The 12299-nt window shown below is 36.1% G+C and overlaps 1 protein-coding gene across 2 annotated transcripts in view; it reads left to right on the top strand.

Annotated features, from left to right (window-relative positions):
* The window catches only part of GAB1 (GRB2 associated binding protein 1), a 122773-nt gene extending 115106 nt beyond the window's left edge, over window positions 1-7667 (top strand). For both annotated transcript variants that reach the window (XM_077755932.1, XM_077755931.1), the window contains 2 exons: window positions 263-385; window positions 3329-7667. In XM_077755932.1, the coding sequence (XP_077612058.1) occupies window positions 263-385; window positions 3329-3487 (282 nt within the window). In that variant the 3' untranslated portion in view covers window positions 3488-7667. The remainder of the gene's footprint in view (window positions 1-262; window positions 386-3328) is intronic.
* Window positions 7668-12299: the final 4632 nt, after the last annotated feature.

The following is a 12299-nucleotide window of genomic DNA, read 5'->3' as shown; positions in this document are numbered from 1 at the left end:
AGCTTGATGTTTTTGGTCTCAGTTTGAATCCAGTTTGACTTTTGAAACCATGTTTAGCGTACTCTATAGCCTAACAAACTCAGTTTTGTTAAGATCGCTTATGTTCCTCCAATCCTAAGAGAAGATTTAATTTCCTAAGAAGACATTTTTTTTAGCCATATCCTCTTGAAATAAATATTTTGCCTTTGGTAGATGGCAGACAAGATAAGCAGCAGATCTCATGGATGTTCAGTAGTTGATTTCATTGTATCACCATTTTCAGAATCTTTTCGGCAGTAACAGCCTTGATGGGAGAAGCAGTCCTATGGTCAAACCCAAAGGAGACAAACAAGTAGAATACCTAGATCTAGATTTAGATTCTGGGAAATCCACACCACCACGCAAGGTAAGTGAAATCTCATTCTGTAGACACACTTAGCTCACCTTTTAAAGCCAAAGAATCATGTTTCCTTTGGGGAAACTTTATTAGTATGTTTAATTTAAATTTAGTAAAATCTTTTAGTTAATGTATCATAAAATCACAATTAACTAAAGTCATGGAGAGTAGTGAGTTAATTTTTTCCTTTCTAATGGTATGTAATAGAAATTATATTCTTATAATTTAGTTCTCCTTTTTTTAGTGGTTACTGTTGAAATGCCTACTTAACAAAATCTTGTCTTCTCTTTTCAGTGTTAACTCACCTTACTCCCCTTCTGACTTACATGCTATTTTTGTCCAAAGTTTGAGTTTTTTCCTTTTGTTAAACCACAAGTTACACGTTAGTAGTGTTAGTAGTATTCTGGCTTTTAAAAGAAAAAAATGTTTATTTTTGAGACAGAGAGAGAGACCGAGTGTGAACAAGGGAGGGGCAGAGAGAGAGGGAGACACAGAACCCCAAGCAGGCTCCAGGCTCTGTGAACTGTCAGCACAGCGCCCAATGCAGGACTCGAACTCACTGACCGCTAGATCGTGACCTGAGTAGCAGTCAGATTCTTAACCGACTGAGCCACCTAGGGGCCCCAGTAGTACTCTTATTATATAGGCAATGTTTACTTACATTTTCTTCCATATTTGCCACCTTCCCTTTCTTATCATTCCATCTTGTTTCTTAGCCCTTCCTCCCATAATCATTTTTTCTTCCTCCTGAAATACATTCTTTAGAAGTTCCTCTTGTGGAGGTCTGTTAGTGGTAAATTCTTGCAATTTTTGTTTGCATGAAATGTCTATATTGTGCCCTCATTCTTGAAAAAGAGTTTTTTTGAGTTCACAGTTCTTGATTAGCAATACATTTCTTTCAACACATGGAAGATACTATTCACTATCATCTGGTTTCCATTGTTCCTACTGAAAAGTATGTTGTCAGTCTAGTTACAGTTTCTTTGTAGAGAATGTGTCCTTTCTGTATGGCTGATATTAAGATCTTTTCTGTATCTTTGGTATTCTGTAGGTTTACTATAGTGTGTCTAGACATCTAGACATAGATTTCTTTTTTTTTTTTAATGTTTTATTTATTTCTGAGAGAGAGAGACAGCGTGAGCAGGAGAGGGTCAGAGAGAGAGGGAGTCACAGACTGAAACAGGCTCCAGGCTCTGAGCTGACAGTCAGCACAGAGCCCGACGCGGGGCTCGAACCCATGAACCGCGAGATCATGACCTAAGCGAAAGTCGGACGCTTAACCGACTAAGCCACCCAGGCGCCCCGACATAGATTTCCTTTTATTTATCGTGCTTGATGGAAGTTGTGCTGCTCTTACTTCCGAATTTGTATTTTTTATCAATTCTGGAAAAGTCCCAGTCATTATCTCTTTAAATATAGCTTTTACACTATTCCTTTTATCCTCTCCTTTTAGGTTTCTTATTAAAGATTACTTAGAACTTACTCTATTTTCCATGCCTCTTTTCACTTTTTCATATTTTCTCTCTATTCATCTCTTTGTGCTTATTTGGATTATTTCTTTAGATCTATCACAAGTACAGTAATCCTCAATTATTCTGTTTAAGCCATTGTTTAATTTTTAAATTATTTTTAGTTCTAACACGAAATTTTGCTGTTTTTGTTTCAAATACGCATAGCTGTTTTGAATAGCTTCTTTCTTTCGTGATTCCTTTTATTGAGTTTTATTTGTTAATTCCTTTGAAGATTTTATACACACATAATTTATTCTGTTTCTGTAATCATTTCAGTATCTGAAGTCTTTAGAGGTCTGAATCTGTGTTTATAGTTTCTGCTCACACTCTTGATAGCTTGTTTCCTTCCATGTTTATACTTTTTTTTTTTTTTTTTTTTTTTTTTTTTTTTTTTTTTGCAAATTCATTTTGCTGAGCCCATCTGTGGGAATCCTGCAGACTTAAATTTCCTTCAGAATAGATTTGCGTTTTCTTCTACTGGAAAGCAAGCAATGCTACTAGCGGGTGGAATCTAGGACCACCTCAGTTTGCTTCATTAGTCCCTAGCTTAACAGGACAGCCTCCGATTTGGCATACCCTCCCACCCTGGGCCTCCTGATTGCATTGCTGAGATTGGCATTCGTCCTGAAGACAACATTCCTGTAAAGTTTACCTTGAGCAGATCTTGGTGCCCTGTTTCCCTCACACTTTGGATATTTCTCTTACTTTCTAGAGAGCCCAGCAACACGTTAATAATTCTATTTGGTGGTGCCTGGGTGGCTCAGTTGGTAAAGCGTCTGACTTCGGCTCAGGTCATAATCTCACTGTTCATGAGTTTGAGCCCCGTGTTGGGCTCTGTGCTGACAGCTCAGAGTCCAGAGCCCACTTTGGATTCAGGGTCTCTGTCTCTCTGCCCCTCCCCAGCACACACACTCTGTCTCTCAAAAATAAATAGATGTTTAAAAAAATTTTTTTTAATAATTATATTTGCTTGAAGTTAGTATCTACTTGTTTTTAAGAATAAGAAGTCCTGTCGGCCTATGTAGTTAGCCATTCTTGAAATACTGTTTTCAAAAAACATTTCTTGGCTCTGTGAATGAATACTGATACATGTTCTCAGGATTTGAAAAAGTCAAGCTTAAGCTAAAGGGAGAAGCAAGCTGTGTATCTTACAGTGAACCAGGTGTCTGTGATCCTTATTTTGTAAAAATTTTATCTGTGTTGGGAGCATTCGTCTAAATTCTTATATATAGTGATTTTGAGTTGAAGGGGAAAACCGTGTACAGTGAGGAGAAAAACAGCAGTGTTAAATTGAGGTAATGTTATTTTTTCTGTGTGTGTGACTCAATAGAACGTCAACAGTTATTCACAGTGCATGAGTGTCTATGTTTTAAGGCTAAATTTTAGTAAAAAGAACTCTGTTACATGTGGGGCTTTATGGGTTTTTTCCTTTGCTTTTTAGCAAAAGAGCAGTGGCTCCGGCAGCAGCGTAGCTGATGAGAGAGTAGATTATGTTGTGGTTGACCAACAGAAGACCCTGGCTCTGAAGAGCACTCGGGAAGCCTGGACAGATGGGAGACAGTCCACAGAATCCGAAACACCAGCCAAGAATGTGAAATGAAAATACTGCTTTGCTGTTTCTGAACAAAAGAGAACTGAATTGTAAAGATGAATCCTGTCTGACTGAAGATGACTTGACACTTCTATTCTAGGTAGAGCCTCAACTGAGGAGAATTGAAGTCAAAGGACCTTTCACACATAATCAAGCAATTTAGACTGTAAATGGTGCTTTGTGGTATCTGAACAATTCATAACATGTAAATAATGTGGGAAAATAGTATTGTTTAGCTCCCAGAGAAACATTTGTTCCGTAGTTAACACACTTGTAGTATTACTGTATTTATGCACTTTTTCATTTAAAACGTTGGTTTGGGTATTCCCAAATGTTCCTTAACATAATTCCTTTGGGAGTTCTTGTTTTTCCTCACACTACTCTATATAACAATACTAAGTTAACTAAGCTACTTTTAGATTTGGAAATTGCTCTTTAAACCGCACTCTAACAACATTAAAATGAGAAGTAGATTTACAATTTACCTGTCTACCTGAAACTTCAGGTGATAACCATTAGCTTAAACTACACAGTATTGACCGGCTCATCATTCACTGCCTTCCAAAATGCTGAGGATAATATCTGCACTGGTGTCAGGAACTAATTCTCTGGTTCATGTACGTTTAGTTTTCAGTGGTGAAACTGTATTATATTTTGTTAACTGTGTTTTGGGTTCATTGAGTGAAGATTCTGCCAGGTGGAATCTTGTACCTTGGAAACACTGAATTATTACTCTATCAAGTAAGCCTACAGATCACTTACCGGCATGCAGTGATGATGAGCTCTCACACTTGTTAACATGTATTAAACTTTACATTATTTGCAAATGTAGATTATATAACTAATCAGGTACGTACCAGGCACTGATGTGCTAATACACTGATCAGGTTTAGACAATGAGCTTTAGTTGTGTTCTTATTAGTCCTAATGTTGGTTTCCAATTTGGACTTAAGGAAACATTCACTGTTAGTTATAGCAACATACTGTGATTTTTTTAATTAGACAGTAAATCAGATTTATTAATCTAAGAATGAAATTGTATCTTTTGACACCATAGTGCCCTTTCTATGATTTTTTTAACTTTCCTTAATATTCTTCTTGGCCTTATATTTAAATCCCTATGCAATTAATATTTTATATCTACGTTTTTTAAAAAAAAAATAGATGTTCTATAAGTGATTCTCATATGTAGCACCTGTTGCTTTTCCAGTAAAATAATTAAGGATTTTGTACTGTGATTTGTATTCACTGCCCTAATTCGAGAAATATTAGGAGTATTGCTATAATGTGAAATCTTATGGTCATAAACCTCTTCCAACCAGATTTCTGAAATCACCAGAGGAGTTCTAGAATTCCATCTCACCTATATTATGGTCCTGTGATATGGATATCAAAACCACAATTTTATATAGTGAGGCTACAGTAAATATTTATCTGTTTTGACTTTGCAGTGTAATGTAGAAAGCAGGTATAGTGTGTTTGTTTGCTTTTTTTTTTTTTTAACTAAGTTACAAACAATCTCTTATGTATTGATTTGAGACTTACTAACAGTTTTTTGGAGGGGGGCAGAGACAGGAGTCCCCACAGCTGAGGCCTGACTCCCTCCATTCAGACCTCTAACTGTTGCCTGAATGTGCCCCGATTTCTGGTCTTTTGGCCATAGTACCGTGCCTCATCGATGTAATGGGTTTATTTCCCCAATCCATGAACTAAAAATGTTCATAACAGGATGAATTATAGACTAGTAACATTTGATGCTTTTAAATGTTTGCTTTTTTTTTTAAAACAAAAACTAAAACTCAGAAGTGAATTTTCAGATGGATTTTTAAATAAAAAAGATTGTTTGAATTTGGTGTGCGCAAGCTGTTTTATAATGAAACCACAAAATAAAATCCAAAACTATTGAATTGTGCCTAAACCATTAAAACACACAACACAGTTGATGTGTGAAAATGCTAAATTGTGTTATGTGGAAGATGAACGTATTTTCAGATATACAACACAACAATAAGTAGTAGTATTATTCAAAAATGGAATCCTGTTTAAAGCAGCCTATCAGAAGAGTCTAAGGCAAATAGACTGACTTTTTTAGTGTTGATTTTCCATTTTTTACAAGTTACCCTTTTAGAAAACCCGTAGCATTATAATTGGCAGAAGTTTTCCCATTGTGCAGAGTCATCTAATAACTGAAATGTATTAGGCAGTTTGTTTTAGCAAATGAAATCACATTAAACTCCGTATTAGCAAATTAAAGGATAGTTTCATATGGAGCATTATTTTCCAGACATTTCTTGAACAGAATTTTAGGTAACCCCAACACATAAAGCCTGAAAAGTTCATTTTGTCAGTGTATATATTTTGGGTTCACATTTAAGCTTATTTTAGTCCATTACTAAGAATAAAATTTGTGAATAACACAAATGTGTAATTGGCAGCATAGACTTGGTGGAAAACCTCAGCAGCCAATTTATTTTCATGTCTTGTTTTATTTGCATACTATCAAGAAAATTTGGATTCACACAAACATAAGTAAGTGTAAATAATAGCAAGTTTTAAACACCCATCTCAGGAAATTCTTTAATTAGAGATAGCTGAAGTTGTATTCCAAGCTTTAAAAAAAAATAAATTATTCTGAGAAGTTAATACATCTGCAGTCTCCAGAATAGTAAAAAATAAATAAATAAAAGGGAATATGTAACACATTAGAACATGCATTTTGATTAAGTTTTCAAAATTTAATTTGCGTCAAACCTTTTTAAAATCCTAATTGCCTGCGAGAAGCTGAGTTTTGGCCCAGTGAGAGTTGACTGAAAGCCACTGGTTAATCGTGTAACCGAAGTCAGAAGTCTTTTTCTCCCACATGTGTATGATTGGTGTTCTCTACTTTGTACTCCTTATTTTGAAAAACTGTAAAATCTTATGAAGGTTTGAATACCAAAGCACAGTTCTGCTTTCAAGAATTGAAATTTAAACTTGAATAATTTAAGCTACTTAAGCCACAGAAGGTATCACTTAGTAAGCTATAAAAGATGATTTTTATCTACACTATAGTTCATACGTTTTCATCTTTATTTTCGTCAATACCATATAAGCTACTGTGAGCATTTTAGAGAATTCCATAAAGGTACTATGAGTATGTGTGTGTGTGTGTGTGTGTGTGTGTGTGTGTATAGCATTGTATTTAATCCTCGATTTTGATATAGAAATACTCTATACTTGCACGTTAAGGTCATACATCAATTTCTTTTAGACTCTTTAATTAATGGGGGTCACAATCTTCGTATTCATAAAAGCAGTTAAACTGGAAATTGAACACCAGTGTTTTTTTTTCTACTAGGAGAAAGTTGTCTGCTTACCCCCGTTAGTGATAATGGTGTTTTTGATATTTTTTAAAATGTTAACTATTTTATGCCTGTGCCATAGACACTGATCATAATTCTTGGATGCTTTCAAACACTCTTAGTGCCTCTTTCTTTGGCCCATTGAAGGTACTGGTGGTAGTAATTTGAATGAACACAAAGCTGGTAAAGTTTTAGAGACAACAAGGTGAGCCGATCCCTCCTAATCCTGTCATGGGTCATTCCGGTAGGTCTTGTCCTTAATTGTCAGGTAAGCAATCAGGTCCATAGCAGGGATTGTACATATGACCAAATCAAGCAGATACAGAGAGAGGGAGACATATATTCTAGGGTAAGACTTACTGTCAATAACATCTGATAATATGTTGTATGTAAATCTGTATGTAATTGAAAATACAGCTCTGAGATGAAAAGCCCTGGTGTAAATAAATAATGTGGACATTATGGACTTGATAAGATGAAAAGTTGATTGTCAGGTTGTGGAGATAATTGGTGTTTACTCTGACTAAAAATGTTTATATATTACTACAGCTTGAAATAATTTAGTTTGTCTTCTCTTCCATAGACGTAACTTTCTTTAGGTTCATTATAATGTCTGTTATGAGTTTCAACAAACTGTTTAGTCAAGAGATTAACATAGCTTCTACTTTCTTAACATAGAAAGACATGATCTTGTGTGAGTTGTTGTAATCTGAGTCAATTGTTGATAATCATCCCAAATTTCAACAGCAAAATCTTATGTGTAAGCTTATTTTTCCCTCTTGCACAACTTCTTTTGTAAAGATCCAATTGTAGATATCTTCTGCTACCAAATAAAACTTTTCAAACAATTTGGTTTCAAGACTTTAGTCAGTTTGGATACTGAGATTGTAAACCAAGAAGGACATATAAATTTATATTTCTAACCCTTCCTCAAGGAGAGTTTTTATCTAAATCAAAAACCCAACTCTGCCATTAACTGTATGTTGTCCCTTGAACAACATGGGTTTGAACAGTGTTTTTTCTAGCAAATACAGAGCAGAACTCTAAATGTAATTTCCTATTGATTTTCCTAATTGCATCTTTCTAGCTTCCTTATTTATTGTGAGAATACAGTATATAATACATATAACACAAAATATGAGTTGTTTATATTATCAGTAAGGCATTTGGTTGACAGTGGGTTGATAGTAGTTAAGTTTCAGGGAAATCAAAAGTTACATGCAAATTTTTGATTGTGCAAGGGGTCTGTGTGCCTAGGTCTTGTTCAAGGGTCATCGGCACTTCCCAGCTGTACGTCTGTAGGGGTCACTCATTTTCTGCAACAAAGATCACACTAGATCAGGCTAAAATACAATAAACACACTCTAAATAGGAAAAGCTTCTGAGACGGTTGCCACACACATTTGCTCTTGTCATTCCTTGATCTAGCCAGCACTACCAGCCTTTTGTTCAACAGAAGGCCAGTAAGTGAGGGTCTGCATGCAACTTTCAACATCAGAAAATACTATTTTGTATAAAACATGACTTGGGAAATAACTGGCTGGGCTTTTTCATTTCTATGAGAGTTTTCAGATATCACCAGTACTTCATAAAACCCAAGAAGGACCATGTGAGTCCTTTGGCCACTCATTCCAGCATTTTGCAACTCTGACTCATTAAGTCATCTTTGGGGAGTTCTGGAAAGGTAAGGTTATCTTCTCTGAGATCATTCTCTCCTCATCTGTGTTTCTATACCTTGTAAATGGTGAAACTTCTGAGTATTCACATATTATTTCTTTGGGGAAAAAACCTGCGTTCTCTGATAAACACTTTCTGAGTTACAGTTTTATTAGGAGAGTTTTATGGAGAATAACTTGGCAATTCTGTGAATGTGTGTTATTGCATATTTAAAAGCTGAGTCAGTGATAGGAGGCATTTTATTTACTGTCGTGATGGTTAACATCCATTCTTTATGTTCCCTGATATATTACAAAACATTTTTGTAAGAAAATAAGTGAGCATGTGTAGAAGACTAAGTTTGTAAGTTTCTCTACTTCATTAGACAGGATTTTATTAGGATTGCAGTGGTCATGTTGGTGATTAACTCTGAGCATAATACAGCTCTCATTTTGTGTTACATGTAATGCTCAGAATATCTAGAATGCTCAGTGTGAAGGATATAGAGTGTACAGAAAAGGAGGGGGAAAAAAACCCTCCCAAAAGCCCACTTGTTCTCAAGCACCTGTCACCTTGGCTAGTCTGTGGTACCCATGTGTCCGTTCAAACACTAGTTCAGATGTTGCTGTGAAGACATTTTGTAGATGTGGTTGAAGCAGAGCACTCTCCATCATGCAGATAGGCCTCATCCAATGCGTTGAAGGTTTTAAGAGCAAAAACTGAGGTTTCCCACAGAAGAAGGATTTCTGCCTCAAGACTAGTGTAAAACTCCTGCCTGGATTGCCAGCCTGCCCTACACATACCAAACTTGCCAGCCCACAATTGTGTGAGCCAGTTCCTTAAAATAAATCTCTCCCACGGATGGATGGATGGATGGATGGATGGGTAGATCAGTTCATCGATTCTGTTGGTCTGTTTCTCTGGAAAACTGACTGATACCAGTATTACTTAATCTGAGTGCCTGTTCCGCTGAGTGCCAAGCAATGATTTGGGGGTTTAATTTGAAATATATTGCAGTCCTCAAAATTATTTTCTCTTAAAATGTAACGATTGTTGAATTTCTGAAGCCATTTACTACTAACAACAATATGTTTCTACTTCTGTTAGCCATAACTTTTTGTCTTTCAGAAACTATTAAATTGGCATCTCCAATGAGGAGGAAACAGTATGCTAAAAGAAACAAAGATTATGGTGGCTCAGTAAGTTGAGCGTCCAACTCGGCTCAGGTCATGATCTCACGGTTCGTGAGTTCGAGCCCCGCGTCAGGCTCTGTGCTGACAGCTCAGAGTCTGGACCCTGTTTTGGATTCTGTGTCTCCCTCTCTCTTTGCCCTTCCCCTGCTCATGCTCTGTCTTGTCTCTCTCAAAAGTCAAATAAACATTAAAAAAAAAAAAAGAAAGAAAGATTATTAGATTTTTGCTGAGTGGGGCACAATATCTTTTTAACAGGATTTCATTTGCTGTGGTGGGGTTGTGGTCTTGACCATTGTCACATGCTATGACCTTAACACGTGTACTTAATTATCCCCACTTTAAAGTTCCCTTTCGTATGTAGGACACATCCTATATACCTCTAAAACTACTTTTTAAAGTTCTATTAAAAACTTTGTAAAAGCAATGAGACTAAAAGTAACTTACTTCAATCCTTACTCAAAGCAATAATTCTGGAATTCAGACTAAGAACAAAGTACTGTTGTCTCACATTTCAATGCTACTGGATGGTGGCCTATTAAGAATGAAATCATTTGCTAGAGTAGCTGCTACATGGGTGGCATTATGCTAGGTGCTGTAGGAATCCAAAGAAATGTACATCATCTTTATCTTTACAAATTAATGTATGAAATGACAAATTTATGAAACAAATATTTCTGAGGTACCAATGATGAGCTACTGAAGAAGACTCAAAGTATCATAGTCAAGAAAAGCTTCAAAGAACTGGAGATTGAGCTGGGCATCTGAAAAGAAAACAGTGTGAACAATTTATGTATTCATTTGCTATTAGTTATATGAGAAGAGGGGTTGTAAAAATAACAGAAGAGGCAAAATATGGAGAGCTGTGTATCTGATGGAAGGGTATAAGTATTGTATGAGTTATCTAATGTTGTATAGCAAGCCAAAATGTAATAGTTTAAAGGCATTTTTAAAAGGATTGTCTTGGCTGGGCTGTTCTGGCTCAGAGTCTTTAATAAAGTGACAGTCAGATCAGCTGACACTGTAGTCGTCTTGAAGCTGAAAGATCTGCTTCCCAGGCAGCTCACACACATGGATGGTAAAGTGACAGGAAGCCCATGCTCCCCCTCCTGTGGACTTCTTCATAGAAGTGGTTTGAGGATCCTCGTGGCATGGCTCAGGCTTCCCCCAAAGCCAGTGATCCCTGACACCAAGTATAGGCTTCGCTGTCTTCGCTGACCTAGGCTTGGAATCCATACATTGTCATCTCTGTTGTACTCTAATGGGTCATATGGTCCACCCCCGATTCGCTGTAGAAGACTTACAAAGACATGAATACGAGGAAGTAAGGATTGCTGGAAGCATCTTAGAGGCTAGCCATCACAAAGGCAGAATTGGGTGTTAAGAGATGAGGTTAAGGATGGAGGGTCTTGAGAACCAAGTAGAACTCAAGCTAATTGAGAATTAAGGATTTTAAAGCATCGGAACAAGCCTGAGCATTAAAAGACTAGGCCATGGGTAGTCAGGAAATTGTTCCAAACCTTAGGTCTCTGCCTGAGCTTAGCTGTGTATTCTCATAAAATCCAAAGCCATTCAATAGTTATTGAGACACTGTGTTTTATATTTATTCTTAATCTCCATAATACTGGTGATAAATTTGAACATCTGTGCATGATTTTAAAAACAAAAATCTTAGCAACATGAAGTAAAAGGGAAAGTTAGTACAAAGAAAAGACATCCAGGCGCCTGGGCGTCTCAGTCCGTTAAGCACCAACATCAGCTCAAGTCATGATCTCCTGGTTTGTGAGTTCAATCCTATTTTTAAAAATCCATCAGCAAACCTCACCCTTAATGGTGGAATGTTGAAACTTTCCTTTTGAGACCTAACCAAGACTAGTATGTTCACTGTTACCATTTCTGTTCATTATTGTACTGAGGGACCCAGCCAATGAAAAGTATAAGATTTGGACATAATAAATAAAACTGCCATTGTTCACAGATGATGTGATAGTGCATGTAGAAAATGTGAAAGAAATCTACAGATTGAAGATTGCTGCACACAGGTCAATATGCAAAAATTAATTGCTTTTTTATGTACCTACAACAAACAATTCAAATATGAAATTTTTGTAAAAGTTGGGAGATTATGATGGCATAAAAAATCAAATGCTTAGGAATACATTTAAAATGGAATATTCAAAATCTATGATTTAAAACACTGTTAAGAATAAATAAAACCAGAATGAGGGAATATGCCGCATGCATGGATTGGAAAACGGGATGGTCAATACTGTTAGGATGTCAGTCTTCCCCCAAATTTAATCCTTAAATTCAGTGCAGTCTCATTCAAAATCCCAGGGGGATTTTTATTTTTTCACTTGTTTTTTAATGAACCTCAGAAACTGATTCTTAAATATTTATAGAAGTGCAAAAGACTAAGAATAGCCAAACACTCTTGAAAAAAACAATATGAAACATGCACTATGCAGAATTTGTGAGTCATTATAAAGACATAGCGATTAATGGAGCATAATATTAGTACAAGGAAAGAAAAATATACTAATAAAACTCAAGAGAGAACACAAAAACAGAAGGACACAAAAATCGATCCTTGATTTATGACAAAGTGGTCTGCAGAACAGTGGAAAAACAATG

The sequence above is a fragment of the Crocuta crocuta genome, unplaced genomic scaffold (genome assembly GCF_008692635.1).
Source record: "Crocuta crocuta isolate KB4526 unplaced genomic scaffold, BGI_CrCroc_1.0 scaffold112, whole genome shotgun sequence".
Classification (NCBI taxonomy): domain Eukaryota; kingdom Metazoa; phylum Chordata; class Mammalia; order Carnivora; family Hyaenidae; genus Crocuta; species Crocuta crocuta.
The sequence above is the reverse complement of the archived record's forward strand: the minus strand, read 5'-3'. Positions and strand labels throughout refer to the sequence as shown.